This window comes from Cavia porcellus, unplaced genomic scaffold (genome assembly GCF_034190915.1).
Source record: "Cavia porcellus strain 051 isolate PalLab524CR breed Dunkin Hartley unplaced genomic scaffold, mCavPor4.1 scaffold_1, whole genome shotgun sequence".
In the NCBI taxonomy this organism is placed as follows: Eukaryota; Metazoa; Chordata; class Mammalia; order Rodentia; family Caviidae; genus Cavia; species Cavia porcellus.
In genome coordinates this window covers 141,800,216-141,817,719 of record NW_026947484.1, presented here as the reverse complement: position 1 = coordinate 141,817,719, position 17,504 = coordinate 141,800,216, and the positions used below count along the sequence as shown (strand labels likewise).

General features: G+C 41.7%; 1 protein-coding gene across 8 annotated transcripts in view; it reads left to right on the top strand.

Annotated features, from left to right (window-relative positions):
• The window catches only part of Pdzk1 (PDZ domain containing 1), a 47,241-nt gene that overhangs the window by 28,649 nt on the left and 1,088 nt on the right, over nt 1-17,504 (top strand). For 5 of the 8 annotated variants that reach the window (XM_063256835.1, XM_063256841.1, XM_063256833.1 and 2 more), the window contains 7 exons: nt 5,040-5,251; nt 5,896-6,139; nt 7,687-7,823; nt 9,202-9,397; nt 11,999-12,195; nt 15,916-16,131; nt 16,737-17,024. In XM_063256835.1, coding sequence (XP_063112905.1) covers nt 5,042-5,251; nt 5,896-6,139; nt 7,687-7,823; nt 9,202-9,397; nt 11,999-12,195; nt 15,916-16,131; nt 16,737-17,024 — 1,488 coding nt within the window. In that variant the 5' untranslated portion in view covers nt 5,040-5,041. Of the gene's footprint in view, nt 1-3,118; nt 3,240-3,523; nt 3,724-5,039; nt 5,252-5,895; nt 6,140-7,686; nt 7,824-9,201; nt 9,398-11,998; nt 12,196-15,915; nt 16,132-16,736; nt 17,025-17,504 lie in introns of those variants that run through there. The other 3 variants (XM_063256840.1, XM_063256836.1, XM_013142935.3) reach the window with 3 other exon arrangements.

The following is a 17,504-nucleotide window of genomic DNA, read 5'->3' as shown; positions in this document are numbered from 1 at the left end:
TGGATAAACCGACTGTGCTGTTGGGCATGGACGGAAAACTCCCAGGATTGAAGAGAGGAAAGCACGTCCTATAATCCTTGCTGACTTCACTTCTCTAGGAGTTGCTGCTTCTTTTTTTCCCTTGGAAGAAGAATTTGCTTTCCCCTGGGCTATGTTTTCTCTGGTTCTAGAGGCTCCAACATTTCTTTTCAAAATAATATCTGGGTGCTAGAGATATAGCTCAGTGGTAGAGGATGCATGATATGCATGCTTGAAGCCTTGCGTTTGCCTAGTGGACTGTCAAAATCAAAGCAAGACATCCACAACAAACAAACAAAAAACATATTTTGTTTGCTTGAAACCTCGCTGAACTAGATGAATAATCGAAACTGAGCCCTTTCCTGTTAAGCAGGAAGTTTCAGGGAACTCCATGTTTTGTGCTGGTGTTTGGGAAATACTTTGTGTAATTGTCAGGTTTCCAAGGACCTTGAGGCTCAAATATTTTTTAGGAGATCATGGATCCCACCTCTGCCACCCCTGGCCCCTACTCTGTCTGGGTACAGTTTTAATTTATTGATTGATTGAGAAAGGATCTCGCCATAATAGTTCAGGCTGGCCTTGAACTTGTGATCTTTGTCAGCCTTCTGAGTGCCAGGATTACAGGCACTGCCAGCAAGCCCACTTTGTCTGGGTGGGTTTCTGAGTGTCCATGCCCTTGTTTTTTTTTTTAACAAGACATGTCTACATATAACATTGTCCTTCAATAGAGCTCTTTGAGCCGTGTAAGCTGACAGGGCAGGTATATTGCAAACCCCAAAGATACAGGGCCCAACTGAAATGGAGTCTCGCGCTTTCTCCTACTAGCTTTGCTGAGGAAAGGCCTGCAGGTTGTAGCCCACACATACAAAGGGGAAAATGAGATTTCCCCCTGACCGTGTTGTCTTGGGCTGTTTAGGTCTCAGTTATGCAGCCACGATTTCCTTGGCACAGCTCCCAGTGCAGACATCCAGGTCTCTGTGCAGGAGTGGTGTTGAAGGTGGGTGTGGACTAAGGATCACAAAGCACTCTGTGTGGGTAGAGGCTGGCAGCTGAGAAATCTGGGCCTGCAAGAAATCCCCTGGGTCTCATCAGCTATTTTCTTTTTTTCTGTAGAAAATAGATTAGCGGCTTTAATTCTTCCCACACTGACCACATCGTGAGGCTCCCCCCACCCCACCCGGAGGTATCATCTCACATTCCCAACTTCTAAAGTGTATCTCTTTTGCTATGGTGTATTCTTTTTCCTGTTGGTAATAATCTAATCCTTTTGGAATAAAGTGGAGTCTAAATGTAGGATTAACACGATTAATAATTAAGATTGATGGAGAAAAACATCTCTGTGGCTCTCACCTCTGAGCCTTTGCCATCTGCCAGCTGGTGCTTTGCTCTTTTTCCCACAGATAGGCAATTTTGTTGCCAAGTATTGACGCCCCCTCCCTAGAGCACAGAAAAGGTTATAGTTTTTTTCTCTTTCATTTCCAGTACAGTATTTTGGCCTTTTGAATAGAAGAATAAAGCCTGCTGAAAATTTAATGGAGTCCAGCTTTGGGTGACTGCTGACTTGATGTTATAGAAATCTAGGTCTTTACTACTTAGGCAGCTATCTTCCATAGAGACCTGGTTCCTCAGGCAGCATAGATGGGGTGGGGGATGAAGAATAAAAACAGTTCCTAAATAGAGACCTTCCTGGTTAGGACCTGCATTTGAGTTCCAGGCACCCTTGTCATAGCGCAATCATACAGATTTGCTAAAGTGATGGATCATGGCCCTCATTTAAGGGCGAGTGTAGCAGCATGATGTGGACTGTACAAAACTAGGACAGGAGGTGGAACAGAGCATAGTCCTTGCAGCTCTAATATGGCAACAGAAATAAATATTTTTGGGCTCCAAGGGCCCCATGTAAGAACAGGCATTTGGAATCCTGGTTAGCTTTCTGACATCAGTCCAGTTAAGAGTTAACAATTTAATCACATTGGTCTGAGCATCTACGAATCTATGGTCACTGGCATTAATCCTCTAGTGCAGTGATGGTGACCCTTTCAGGGTCCAGTGCCCAAACTGCAATCCAGGACCCACTTATTTATTGCAAAGTGCCATCACTAACCCTAACAACAATTAAACCTGAATACTGAGGTTTTAATACAGAAAAGCTCATACATTAACATCTTTTGTCTTAAAAGAAATAACACATGCGCCATAGGTTCACCACCACTGCTTTAGTGGCTGAGCTGTGCGGAGGGCACACAGATGGTAGGAGGCAGTAGGGGCTCAAAGCAGCAGCTGTTTCCACGTGAGTATGGTAGCATTTCTGCTAGGAACTGGCTCTAACTCTAGCTTCCACCTCAGAGGTGAAAAGAAACTCTGACCTTAGTTGAACATGGTGGCGCACACCTGTCATCCCAGCTGCTGTGGGGACTGAGGCCTGAGGCTGGAGCATTGTAAGTTTGAGGCCAATCTGAGTAATTTAGTGAGACCCTGTCTCAATACTTAAAAAAAGGAAAAAAGGAAGTAACCTGGGAGTGTAGCTCAGTGATAGTGCACTTTACCAGTAGGCAGGGACCCTTGATTCAATCCCTAGTTCTTCTGCAACACAAAAACTAAAAGGAAACTAAATAAATTTAAAAAACTGTAACCCTAAGTGCTTGAGGCAGGTCAGAGTGATTTCAGTCAGGTTATTTGAAAACTTTGACCAACTTAGAAGATAAAAATACAGCTTGAGATTTTTGTCAAGAAATAAGTGCCTTGAATCTCCTTGTATGTCCAGCTTTTTAGGTCTCCAGTGAGACACAGGAAAACTTTCTCCTTCTCCACCCATAAACATAAAATTTAGTTCTTTTAGTGAGGAAGTTTTAGTTTTTGTCCTTTGCTTATAAAGAGACTAAGTTGCCATGGTTGACATCTCAAGGTACAAGTGAAATTTTAGAGGTAAGTGCTTTAAAAATGAGTAGTCACTGTCAGTTGCATACAGTTGTATCTCTTCATGAAAACTGAATCCAAGAGGTTTTCATTCTAAGGAGATGTTTCAAATTTTTGAATATTTGGATGAAGTTTCCAGCAATTACCTGACTACTTAAGTGGGCTTTGGTTTTTTTCCTTTGAGGTTTTTCAGCCCTTTGAAGTTGAGAGCTGAATTAGGGGGGAGCTTGGACCTTGACGTGGATTCAAACTGCAAACAGCGCTGATCTGTGCAGGTGGGAGGACAGCGGAGAGCAAAGTAAAAGGTCAGGGGAGCAGAAGGTGCCTGCCAGGGAGGAAACGAACCAGGGTGACCTATACTCTCCCCTTTCCTCCCAAGCGACATTTTTCTGTGGCTGGTGTTTTTAGATGCAGCAGATGCTAAGCAATTCCATGTTATTACCACTTTGCTTGCCTTTTCTTTTGATACGTGGCAAGGAGTCTTTCTTGTTTTCCTGACTGCTTAATCATTTGTGCCACTTGTGGGGTGGTTGCCAGACTTCTCAGAGGCCACGTGATATGGCCGAGTCATGGGCAGTGAGAGGCTTTCTGCCCAGTTTGCACAGCCCTGTTTCTCTGGGTACAAAGGTCTGAGGTGGTGATCTCAAAGCCCCCTAGTGTGGCTTCTAGGGAGTCTGGAGCACTTTGATGCCGACCTACTGCTCTTCACCCTGCTCCCTCTTCACCCTACATCGCCATCTGTTTCTGTCCTTCCAGAGGGAGGGACAGATGGTTTACTCTGACTCACAGGTGGGTAACTATGATGCAGGGACACAAGTTAAAAGAAGCTGATTCTAGCTTTCTCCTCATCTTCTGTTAACATTTTTGGGTCATGTATTTGGACTGAATTTCTTTCAGGTAGCAAAGAGGAGTTTGATTTGGCTATCAAAATTATAGCATCTGTGTGCAGTATCCGGCTGAATATGAGCCTACTGCCTTACTGTCAAGTCTCTTGCTGTGATAGTTCCCATTCTTATTCCATGAAATGAAAAACATTAAGGTGGGAGGTTCTGTGGCCACTGGCAGATTTCCCCTAACAAAAACTGGAGGACAAAGTGCCAGGTGTTTTTTCACACTGTGCTATAATCCTCCTGTGGCTCAGGACTCTGATGCTGCAGAGAGGCAATGGCGGGGCAGAAGGGAAGAAAATGAACTGCTTTAGGAGGGAAAACTCTCCCCTGGCCACAGACACACTTTTTCTATCAGGAATCATTGCTCTGTGCTGGTGGGAAACTTCCAGGTCCCATAAACCACTTTTCTATTACATCACCCACATATCAGACCAGCTCAGAGGCATGCGTTCTTTGGTTTTTAATTGTTTGAGGTCTTCCTTGTCCTTTCTGACCTTACCTGACTCCTGCTAACCCTTCACTTTTCCAGGAAGCCATTCTTAATTCTTCTCCTTGCATTTTTGATTTCCAAAGACTCCCTGCCCTCTTTTTGAGAAAGGGTCTCAATAAGGCAGTTCAGGCTACCCTTGAGCTTGCTATATACCCCAGACTGGCCTCAAACTCACAGTGATTCTCTTGCCTCAGGCTTCTTCCTAAGTGCTGGGATTACAGGCAGGCACCACCACACTCGGTGACATTCTTGTTATCATTTTCTTCTTCATGTAACATTCATCACATGTTGTAAAAACATAAGTATGTTGTCTCTGATAGGAGACAAGCATGTATTTGTGTTTCCACAGATTTGCTTTCAATGCCCAGAATTTGACAGAATCTTCAAATATTCAAATGAAAGAAGATTGATCATAAAAGTTTTGGATCATATATTTAGATTTAATTTCTTTTCAGTCAGGGAGCAAAGAGGAGTTTGGTTTGAGCTACTAAAGTTAAAGCCTCAGTATACAGTTGAATATTTGGATCTGAAACTCAAGTAAAAACATCAATCTTGTGGAAACAGGTTTAGATATTAGCAAGTCCTGTATAGCATCCTCTGAAACCCCCAGTGTTCCTAGATTGAAACATGGGAGAACGAAATCAGAGGAGATAAAGGACAGGGTTCTTACACGATTAGATTTTCCTTTCCATTTGTTTTCTCATACATTCATTTTTCCACTTCAGAAATGGCTGCCATCTTCAACGCCCGAGAATGTAAACTGTCCAAACTGGAAGGGCAAAACTACGGCTTCTTCCTGCGAATTGAGAAGGACACTGACGGGCACCTGGTCCGGGTGATTGAGAAGGGTAGCCCGGCAGAGGAGGCTGGGCTCCTGGATGGAGACAGAGTTCTTAGGATCAATGGTGTCTTTGTCGATAAGGAAGAGCATGTGCAGGTGAACGAGATGTTTAGGGTTCTTCTAGTATCTCTTCGGCCTCTACATTGTCTCTGCCAATTATGATTTTTGGGGTCAGTAGAACTTGGTTCCTTCCTGGCTGTCACTGGCAAGGATTTACCATTATTTTTCTTGGTCATTCAAGACCTCTGTAATTAACCAAAACCTATAAAAATATTAATGTATGCCAGAACTGTGCAAAGGCAATTTAATATTCCTAATCTTGTTAAGGCCTTATCACAACGTCATCAAGCCTATATTAGCATCTTGCAGACAAGGAAGTTAAGTGCAGAGAAATTAGCTTGCTTGAATGTTCACAGAGTGACTATATGGGGGCCTTCCTCTAATACTGCCTGATTCCCTTGTCACTACTTTGTCTCCCCCATAGAACTGGGGGGCTGTTGTGCTGTGGGATATCATTCACTTCTAGAAAAGTCCAGTCATTGTAAATGTTCCCTGGATTCCAACAATGCCAGGGGCCCATCCTAATTTGCACGTGAAGATTAGGAGCATTATGGGGAAGGTGGCTGAGACCCTATGTGTGTCAGGTCAGTCATCAGAACCACACAGCCAAATGACAAGCATTTCCCTCTTGCAGTTGATGAAGGGTTATTAATATTAAAGTAACCTCTCCCCCCATCTAGGTGGTGAATCTGGTCCGAAAGAGTGGAAATTCAGTAACTTTACTAGTTCTGGATGGGGATTCCTATGAGAAAGCTGTGAAAAAAGGGGTTGACTTGAAAGAGTTGGGTCAAATCCAGGAGGTGGATTCGAATGGCTTGAAAATGGCCCCTGTGCTAAATGGAGGAGCAACTTGGACCCAGCCGAGGCTCTGCTACCTGGTGAAGGAGGGCAAAAGCTATGGCTTCTCTCTGAAAACTGTCAAAGGTAAGCTGAGGGTAAGGTTCTGGTGATGGCCTACTAGAAGGAAAATATTACCAGTTAATGACTTTTCTTCTTTGACTTTTCAGTTGCTTTAGATACCCCTGCCGCCCTCCCTCTCTTGCTTGGCACAGTTGTGCCACTTGGGATCAGGCAATGGACAGCACCCCAAGTCTGGGGTGGTCCTTGGGCACTCTTGTGCCCCGGAATTAGATTGACACTTCAAGGCCAGAAGGCTAGAGGGCTCAGGCTTCTGAATCACTCTTTTCTAACTCCCTTAAGATGAAGGTGGAACAAGAAAAAAATTTTTCCTAATAGCTAATCTTGAGTAAGACTAGTATTTTTTTTCATCGCCAGAGTGCCCAGATAGTTTATTCAACAAATTCCTGAGCACCTACTGACGTGTCAGATGCCCTTAACAGTTGCCAAGGATACTGCAAAAAAGCTCCACCTTCTTATGAAATGTCAATAACATCCTCTGCTGTAGCCCAGCTTCAGCTGTTCTGAAACTACGCTTCTGACCTCTAGCGAAGAGATTCATATTGGTGAAACCCTGATGTCAGGAAGTACTAGAGATCCTGTCCCATAATTTTGGAAGTGCAGACTGATCTGTGTTCAGGGTTCTACAATGGCTTCCCTGAGACACTAGCTGGACTCAGAGGACATAGTGTTAGCTGGTTGGTGCCACCTCTGATGTTGCCCTCTGCCCAGTGTTTTTCTGGCACTGGTGGTAAGTCATAATTCAGAAAATGATAAGGGAGCAGGCCAAATGTAAACTTGAAATTGTCACCAATACTAAGTTAACCCGTAGTGAGAGATATAAACCAATTATCAGAGTTCTCAAATTTTCCAGTTATTAAATGCAGTGGTGTGGGTATCCAAGGAAACTCGGAATTTCTTAGAAGTTCCTATGTATAAAATGGCAAAAATTATAATTCAGATTTTACTCATTTGATCCTTGTGCTAGTGCTCATGGTTTATGTTAGCTTTGTGAAGAACATGTTTTCTTTGTGACAAGTATATAACAAGGTAACAAGAGTAACGTGCAGAAAAAGGAATTAAGTTATCCCTTACAGGTAATTTGTCCTATCATTTTGCCTAGATTGAAATATTAGTATCTTGAAAGGTTTGACACTGTTTGTGTGCCATCCAGACCCCACGATCAAAACATGTGTGCTTTTCCCAGTGAGGTGATGACTGGAGTTAGTATGAAAGGAGGAGGGAACAGAATAGATGCCTTCTGACTGTACAGATGCAAAGAAAGGACGTATGACATAATGTGAGCATGGTTTGGTACTGTCTGGTTCAGGAGGCCAATATCACCTGAGATTCTTTCCTTGATTTATTTGGGCTCAAATTCTATTTAAATCAAATATCTGGTAAGTAATAGCTTTATGCTAGAAGCTGTAATACTGAGCCTAGATCAAAAGCTGAGGACTGAGTTAGCTCTACAATTGCAAGTCCTGATTTCACATCATCAGGAAAAATTTCTGTAGACACTGGACTTCCAGTTCTGTGCACTGGCGCTCACTCCCATCTCCACCATCTTCCAGATAAAAAGGGAGTGTACATGACTGACATAACACCGCAGGGTGCGGCTATGAGAGCTGGAGTCCTGGCTGAGGATCACTTGCTTGAAGTGAATGGAGAGAACGTAGAGAATGCCAGTCACGAGGAAGTGGTTGAAAAGGTACTGCCTGTCCCCCAGGACTGCTTTTGCTAGCTTTTTACTTACCTCAGAAGCCACGGGAAGTAGTTGGTAGGATCTGGGATGAGTTTATCTCGCTTGTCTCTTTGTACAAAGGGTGAACAGATTCACGAGTGGCATCAATAGTGTTTGTGCAGTTTTAGATTAAAGCCTTTGCTAGTTTCAGGTCAAGAAGTCTAAAGAACCATCTCCCTTTTCTTTTGGATCTTATTTGTCCAATAAGCATGCTGCCCAGTCTGCAGTGTCACTTTCTGCAGTTTCAGTTGACTGTGGTTAGTCACATCTGAAAATATTAAATGGGAAGATCCAGAATTCCAAAATGTACAATGTACAAGTTTTAAATAACTTATTATAGCTATTTTATTATTGTTGTTCATCACTTACTGTGCTTTTTAAAAAATTAAACCCAGGGCCTTTGCATTGAGCTACATCCCTAGCTCTTTATGTTTTGAGACAGGGTCTTACTAAGTTGCTAAATTGCCCAGGCTGGGGTTGAGTTTGTCCTCCTGTTTCAACTTCCCAGAGTGCTGGGGTTACAAGTGGGTTCCACCATGCCCAGTGATTCCTAATTTTTTTTTTTATCGGTACCGGGGATTGAACTCACGACCGCCTGCTTGCAAGGCAGGTACTTATGCCGCTGAGCTAAATCCCAGCCCCCAGTGATTCCTAATTTATAAACTAAACTTTATTATAGGTATGCATGTTCAGGAAATAAAGGGCAGTAAGCAGGGGTAGTGTGTACAGCATGGATACACTGGGAAAAGGGATGGTTTATGCAAGTGTTCACTGCACTACTCAGAAGAGAATGCAACCTAATGCATATTAATTATGCTTGAAGTTCTCCATGTAATACTTTTGAACAGCGGCTGACCTCAGATAAATGAAACTTCAAAAAGTACAAGTATAGATGGCAGGCGTCTTCTGTACAGAGCCACACATGCAAATATTGGAAGGCCCATGGCACACTAAAATACTGGGAAGTTTTCCTTTGAGGTCCTTAAGAACCTTAACTTCACCAACCTTTTCTTCCCTTGGTAGGATGATCTTTCAGAGTGGATCTTTCTTTTCTTTTCCAAATTCCTCTGGCCTATGCCTACACACCTTTCTGGGTTTTCTGAATTTCAGTTTTGTCTTGGGTTCATTAACATCTCTGTGGATAAGATTGCACTTAAAGGGATAAAGAGCAACTATAGAAGTGGAGATAGATAAATAACAATTGGGTGGTAGAAAATAGTATGACAGCTTATAAGCAGACCCTACATCCTATGCTTTCTGTTGAACACAGAGACAGGGCCTTTGTACAGAAACCATCGGATTCCCAGCATTGTTCTTGGAAGTTCACCTGTGTGTGTTGTTGCAGGTGAAGAAGTCTGGAAACTGTGTCATGTTCCTTCTTGTAGACAAAGAAACTGACAAATACCATAGTGAACAAAGCATACAATTCAAGAGGGAAACAGCTAGTCTGAAACTGCTGCCCCATCAGCCTCGGATTGTGGAGATGAAGAAGGGAAGCAATGGCTATGGTTTCTATCTGAGGGCTGGGCCGGAACAGAAAGGTGAGGCACTAAAAGGGCAGGAAACCAAACAGGGTAACCGCCCAGTTCTTCATCCCAACATGACTCTCAAGTCTTCGTAGGTCAGCTCTCCACACAAATATAAGCACAGTAAGGAGTTAAGAAGAACAAGCTGTTAGTTTCTGTATTACTTCGGGGCTTGGTCTATTGGGATCCTGAAGTTTCCATAGCAGAGTGATGAGGTAGAGGCAGTGATACATTGGTTAATTGGCTTTCTGAAAAACAGAATGGGTAGCATTTGCTGACTTTCGTAGTGTAAATATTTGCACCGTATGTGCTTTCAAGCTACTAACACGGTATCTCTGAATACAGTGTGTAACGGAGTTGGCTCTTGAGAGCCTCCGGCATCAGCTCTAGCACATGTCTAAGTCTGAGGCAGAGGTGTGCGTCAGGACCTGAGACTGAAACAGAAACTGGAGTCCTTCTGCTTCTTTGTGGATCCAAGTCCTACCATTTATATGGTAGCTGAACAACTTTGAACAAGCTTTGTAAATTTTAAAAAATTTTTTATATTTTACAGTGCTGGGGATTAAACCTAGGGCCTTGCACCTGCCAGCAAGTGCTCTACCACTAAGTTACATCCTCGCTAAACCCTTTTCTGCTTTTTTGTAACCAAACCAGAAGTGAAGTGAATACATAAATGTGGGTCCAAGTCACGCAAACTGCTACTTTCCCAGAAGTTGCTGTTTTCATTATGTTTATATTATCAACTGTTATTCTGGTTTATGTTATTTAAAAACATCCTCAGAGCTTCTCAAGATATCAAGTGACTCAAATAGGATTCTTCAGTCAAGGGACATATTTAGTACAGATGAGACACACATGTCCATAACTGAAGGTAGGTTAACACCCTAATGTAAGGACAGATAAACTACTATGTGAACTCAAGGTCCACACAAGCTTTTCTCACTAAAAAGGTACAGGAGTAGTACTATATTTCTACCAGGTGTAGCAGAGGTGGTGTAGCAGAGGTGGGATTTGAGCTCAGTTTTATAATGTGGAGGTTTGGGGAACGTACAGAGTGTAGGGGGCTGCAGTAGGCAGGTGATCCCAGGAAGGTTAGAGTTGCATAATCAGGGACACAGTTTGGTTGGCATTTAATACATTGTGCAGGAATTCACGTTAGAAAGGTAGGTTGGAGAGAAGTGAGGGACCCTCAAGGCCAGGTAAAGGGCTTGGACTCAGCTCATAAGTGATAGAGACCAGTTTTGAGCAGTGTGAGGGGAAAGGAAAGTTTAAGCTTATCATATCTTAGGGGCTTTGTACATCTGTTACCAACAGTTCTACCAGAGGAGGTGCTGAAACTGAGTGCCTGGACAAGATAATTATGTAATGTGAAACAGCTGTGGTACAGCTGGGGTACAACTCAAAACCATTTATTTCCAAAGCCCATGCTCAGTCTGCTGTCCGGGGAGAGACTTGATGGATACAGGCGTTGAGATGGATACGAAGGGGAATATTTTGGAGAAGGGAAGGACCGAGGGTAACAGCACCTAGTACGCTACAGTTCTGGGCAGAAGAATGATGTATAGAGCCTGAAGGTAGCGTGGGAGGACTCTGTGGCTGATTAGATGCAGGAGTGGATGCTGAGGAAGAACCAGCTGCCCTGTGCTGGTAACGGGGCAGATGGTGTTCCAGAGATGACCGAAGAAGGAGCTTTTGATGGGAAATAGCCAGAGACAAATTCTGGTTTGAAAGCAATACACTGAGGGAATCTAAGAGTTATTCAGCAGCTCGCTGGGAAAATCGAAAGTAGAGTTTGTTTAAAAGTGTGACAATAGGGGGCTGGGGATTTAGCTCAGTGGCATAAGCGCCTGCCTTGCAAGCAGGCAGTCGTGAGTTAGTTCCCTGGTACCAATAAAAAGGAAAAAGACAAAAAAAAAAAAAAAAAAAAAAAGTGTGACAATTGGGCCTGCTGCTGGTGCATGCCTGTAATCACAGTATTTGGAATTTGGGAGGTTAAGACAGGAAGAGATTCTATCTCAAAAAAAAAAAATTAGTAAGTTAGAAAATGTCCTGGGCAACTACCGTGGCTACTGTAATATGGCATTGTAACATGGGTATTGAAATGAAAAAAAAAAAAAAAAACAAAAACAGTTGTGTGAGGGACAAAGAAAGGTGTGAGAGAACTAAGCTAAAGACACTTTCCGAAGCAGGTACACACAATACCTCCTCAAGTAGATACACCCGATTGCTATCAAGATAAGTGGGTTCCCAAAGTCTCAAATCCTCCCCCCCCTTTATGGATCAACTTGTGTGTGAGATTTACAGATATAAGTATGCTTACTGACTTCTGGGGCTTTGTTGACCCTTAATGCTTAGCCTGCTTATTGTGTCAAGATTGACTGTCAGACACGTTTTGTAACATGAATCTTACTGCTTTAAAGATCCTTTCATTGTTAACGGTTGGGTTTGTTTCTGGAGAGGAGCCCAGATAGGTGCTTATGCAGTTCTTGGGTTGTAGGGGGAAAACAGTCATGCTTAGCATACCTTACGTATTTGTTTCATCAGGACTTTGTACTCCAGCAGAAATCCCACAGTTTGTTTAGTATCTTTTCTGACAATTTAATTTTTTGGGGGTAGGTCAAATCATCAAGGACATAGATTCTGGAAGTCCAGCAGAGGCAGCTGGCTTGAAGAAAAACGATTTGGTAGTTGCTGTCAATGGCGAGTCTGTGGAAACCCTCGATCATGACAGTGTGGTAGAAATGATTAGAAAGGGAGGAGATGAGACCTCACTGTTGGTGGTTGACAAAGAAACGGATAATCTATACAAACTGGTAAGTAATACAAAGCCACACATTCATGTGTTAAGGTTGGGTCTGTTCTCAAACTTTGGGAAGGGTTATTATTACTTTGTTCTTCAAACTGGACAGGGCATATTTTAAAAAAGATATTCAACAAAATTCATTTTTTTTTTGGTGGAGGTACTGGGGATTGATACATCTTGCAAGTGCCAGGAAAGTAAGTACTGTATCCTTGTGCTACATATGCAGCCCAGGGGAGCAACAATTATTAGTAGTGAATTGTGCTTAAGCTGGTACGGATAAGAGAATAGGGTATGTGATTACTAAATGTGTTTTAAGTCCTTTGACTCAAGATTTTTAAAGAATTTACAAGCAAACTACAGAATTATCCTTGGCAATCTGAAATAGTCTCTGGAGAATAGGAGTCTAGAAATAGACAGATGTAGCCCTAACTTCTCCAAATAGGAAGCAACTGGATTTTAAACTATAGACCAGTAAGTTCCACCAACTTCATATAAAAGCCTAGAAGAGATAATTTTATTATTCGTAATCCCTTAGCAAATGGTGAGCAGAGATTCATTCAGAACAAAATGTGGCAAACCTTTTTCTTAGTAACTCTCTTAATAGCTACTATTTGCATATTTTAAAGTTTTATTAACACTCTTATTTAATCACAAAAACAGGTGTAGGCAAGTGTGGTTGCACAAACTTGTAAGGCCAGCACTCTGGGAGGATGACAGGAAGATTCCAAGTTCTAGCCCAGCCTGGGCAACTTAGCAACTTGAGACCTTGTCAAGCCCCTCTCCCCATCCAATCCCCTTCACCAAGTTGCTAGAGATGTATCTATGTAATTTGGTGTAAAGGCCTTGGGTTCAATCCCCAGTTTTCCTCCCCTCCAAATTAAAAAACAAAAACAAAAACAAAAACAAAACACAAATAACTGAGGTTCAGTGTAGTTTAAAAGGCATCCTGGGGCCTTAGATATCTGTTTTGCTATGTGTTAGTCCTGAAGATGAATAAGATAAATGGATTTTGTCCTATGTGGTATTCAATCAGAAACATCTAAGGACACACAAATGATACAGAGGGAGGACTAGGGTGGTGCTATTAGCCCCTTTGTGTACACTGGGAAACAGATGTTTAAATTAAGTGATTTGCTAAAGTCACCCAGTTTGGTAGAGATTGAAGCCAGAAACTGAATCCAAGTTTCTGGACTCTTAAGTCATTATACCGTACTTCTCCTCAGCACATTTTGATTAGATATTTCATGATATTTTGGTAAACCAGATGAAAAATGAAACAGATGATTAAAAAAAATGTTTTTTTTTTTTTTTTTTTTTTTAGCTAAACAACCACACCTAGAGGACACTTGATATGGAGAAATGCCAACCTGAACAGAGGTCACCAGTGGTGTGCTCCTCTATGCTAGGTTATTAAATCTGAATGGAAACATGGAAAACATAGTTAATATACACTCTCAGGATTTAAAGCAGTGATGGCAAGAGGGTTTAATCAGGATAGAACCTAATTAGGATAGAAAGAATTAGGTTTAAAAACTAATGAATTATACTGACAGAAGAGTAAATTCCACTACTAATTTTGCTTAAAATGTATGAGTATGAAATGGTGGGACTCAATTTGATGACTTGATATTCTAAAAAGCTGCCCCAAAGAGAACAATTTAAAGTTACAGTAATTGACACTTGGATTCTGGGTAATCACCTTACACTTACTTGACCAGAATCCTTGGACATATTAGTACTACCTGGGCAAGCTATCCACTCTGTGCCTACTGCCTTATAGTTATTATAAAGGGCGGCTAGAGTTCAAGGTAATATTTAGAGCATATAGGAGGTCTCTCATTTGTAAATGTTATGTTTATTAATAAGTGTACAGTTCTAAGAATCCCATTTTAGGAGGATCTGTCACAAGTAGCCAGGGAACAGGTTTTAGAAGCCACCATGTGAGCACTTAGCTTGAACAAGCAGAGGCTTTAGAGAAGTAAGGACAATGTCTTCAAGAACTTGAAAGGCTACAGCATGGGAGGAGTAGTCTTAGTGTTTTTGAGGTGATCTGTAGGGCACAGCTAGACCGAATGCAGAAGCTATAGGGAGCTATTTCTGGCTTAAAAACTGAAGGTGCCAGAAACCAGATGAGTCATTGCCGCAGAGTGCTGAGCTCTCATTTGGTGGAAAAAGTCAAAGCAGAATCCAGCAGGCCACCACTCCAGCTGTTGTAAAAGGGATTCTGGCATTTTCCTGACCTTGTGACAGAATGATGTAACTATTTTTTTCCATTTTGGTGAATTTAAGAGAATTTTGTTTTAAAAAGATGCCTGCCCCTACTCCTGAAAGTAAGCTCTACAGACTGGAGTAGGGGTGGATCTTTAAACTACAGCAGTGAATAAATTAAACATGTACAAGATTCCTGGCACACACTGGATACCCAAATATCCAAGTGATGAGTGACTAAATGTATCAAATGTTTAAACATTAATTTACTTTACCTAAATTTGAGGCGATTGCCAGATACAGCTGATCTACTTGTTGAGGTAGTTCTGTCAGTATTTTGGTACATAATCCAGCACTGTGATAATTTCCAACGGTTCAGAGACATTGCAACGTGGAACAAGATCACTAACAGAGAGCTCTGTAGTTAGTTGGACCAGGTAATCAGAAGGGTTTGTCCTGGTTCAACTCTCAGAAAGGAAGGAAATATGGTCTTGTGGTTAGTAAGACAGGCAAATAACCAGGGGAAGCCCAGATCGAATTTCACTCAGGCTGCTACTGCTCAGTGTTCACCTCCCTATTCACTACTGAACAAATGTCTTGGACACTGTGGGCGGCAACTGTAACTAGAGTTCAAAACAAACCTCAATCTATCACCCTGATCCTCTCAAAAATTCTATTAAGAAACATTAGTCATAGCTGGGTATGGTGGTACTATAATGCACAGAGTATCAGTACAGACCTGGGGTCTATCCCAATACTCTGCCCCCACAGTCATGTTTCTGTGCTGCTCTTGTATTTAAGGCCAACCATGCTGTCTGCATATGAATGGAAGTAGCTGAGACAGCTTGGAAGTATTTAAAAATGATAGGGAGTCTGGCATCACAGAGCTGCCAGGTAATGGTCACAACAATCAACAGCAATAGAATGGAGAGGAACCCAGCGCTGGAGAGACACGAGGGTGTCAGGTAGCAAATGGTTGGAATTAACTTTTGTTACAATATGTGACCACTTTCTCCTAATTACTATTGTGTGTACAGGTTGGCCTTTTCTGTTGTCTTTGAGTCTTCAAACTTAAAGTGAGGGATTGTTTTATTTCACTTTATCTTAGGAATGCAGAAGACCATTTTACTAAGGGAAGGAGAAAAACTTACGAACTTTGTGCGAGGTAGTGGGCTCCTTACTTGAATGTGCTGTCTTCCAAAACAGGACTGTGTAAGGGCTGTGCAGGGCCTTGCTCACTACTGTGGAGCCAGAAGAAACTTGCAATTTTGTTACATATGCTTTTGGATCACTATGCAGAATTCTATACTGCTTTTTCATGTACATCTTTGCATCTGTGTACATTCACCTGATGCTATTCCACAACTTACCTTGTACCTTTCCTGGGTAGGGTACCAGAGCAGTTTTACAGCCTACAAGCAGACAGATCCAGAAAAAGAGTGGACTCCAAATTACATGTTGTAAATGACACCAGCATATATTAAAGTGCAACTAGTCATACTTAAATTTTTTTTTTCAAAAGGCTCAACTTTCTCCACTTCTCTACTATCAAAATCAAGAACTGCCTAATGGTTCTGTCAAGGAGGATCCAGCTCCTGCTCCTCTGGAGGTCTCAAGTCCAGACATTACAGAGGAAGTAGATCATAAGCCTAAACTCTGCAGGCTGGTTAGAGGTGAAAATGGCTACGGCTTTCACTTAAATGTGATCCAGGGTCTGCCAGGCTCCTTCGTTGAAGAGGTATGATAATGTGGTTCCAGCAGCCCAGTGAACAGTCACAATTAGAAAAACCCCAGCTTTTCCCATCCGTAGATGTCTTAGTAGAAAGGTTATGGAAGGCCTATATTCCATTTGGATTCAGATATAGACACTATCCTTCACCCTCTAAGTTAGATTATAATTTCATCTTTTGCTTCTCAAACATTGATTCCATTCAGTTCTCTAGGATACTTCCAAATAAAATAAATACTGTGTTGACATGACTCAGCAAAGACACTTGTTTGCCTATTTATTTAGGTGGCACAATTCCCTTTCTGGTATGGTCTGGCAGTGAACAGACCATCCCTGTAGCTCTCAAATTGGGTGGAAAGAAGGGAGACCTATGAAATCTAACCAGCCCATAATACATATACTATGACAATATGATATTCAGCCAGTTTATATCACTACTCATTTGAGTATGAAGTAGTAGCTTTCATAAGTAGAAAAGTATTATCCTTTCTTTTATAACTCAAGAAGAAATACAGTTAAGAATAAATTTTCAACCATCTCTTCTAAAGGGAAGCTAGTCGAACATGTTGCTAGTCTCATGTTGGAATTGATAACTTGGAACCTCATGTTTACAGGTGCAGAAGGGCAGCCCTGCTGATGTAGCTGGGCTGGAGAATGAGGACATTATCGTTGAAGTGAATGGGGTGAATGTGCTAGATGAACCCTATGAGAAGGTAGTGGACAAAATCCAGAACAGTAAGCACATCACACTCTTGGTCTGTGGAAAGAAGGCCTATGATTACTTCCAAGCTAAGAAAATTCCAATTATTTCCTCCATGGCCGATCCACTGGATGTCTGCCCTGATTTCAAAGAAGAGACCCTGGTAGAGTCAGAGCATGACTTACATGTGGTAAAAGAACGAGTAAGTGGTGAAGATACATTTTTTTTTTTTGGACCTGTCTTACTCCAGAGCATGGTGCAGGTCTTAATGAATATACTTTATATCCATACAGATTTTCTAAACTACTGGAAAATGATAATATAAGTTATTTTAGAGGCAGAACATGGAAAATTTATTTTCACAGCATTCAGTTGGTAGCTATTATATAGGGTTGATAAGTCATGAAATAAGTTTATTAAAATTATAATGGGACTACCAGAAGAACTTGAGTTAGATGTCTAGGTAAAAATCATGGTTTTGTCACTTATCAGTCTTGAGTAAACGGATTTATTTGATCTATTTCACCTCTAAAACAGGGATAATTTATAGAATTGTTACCAGAATTATATTACTTAAGACTACTAAAATACTTTGAACAGTAGCTGGTGCGCTCTGCATAAGAAGCATAAGCGAGCATAAGAATGGTTATTAGGAACACCTCCGTTCCTGAGCACTTGTTTG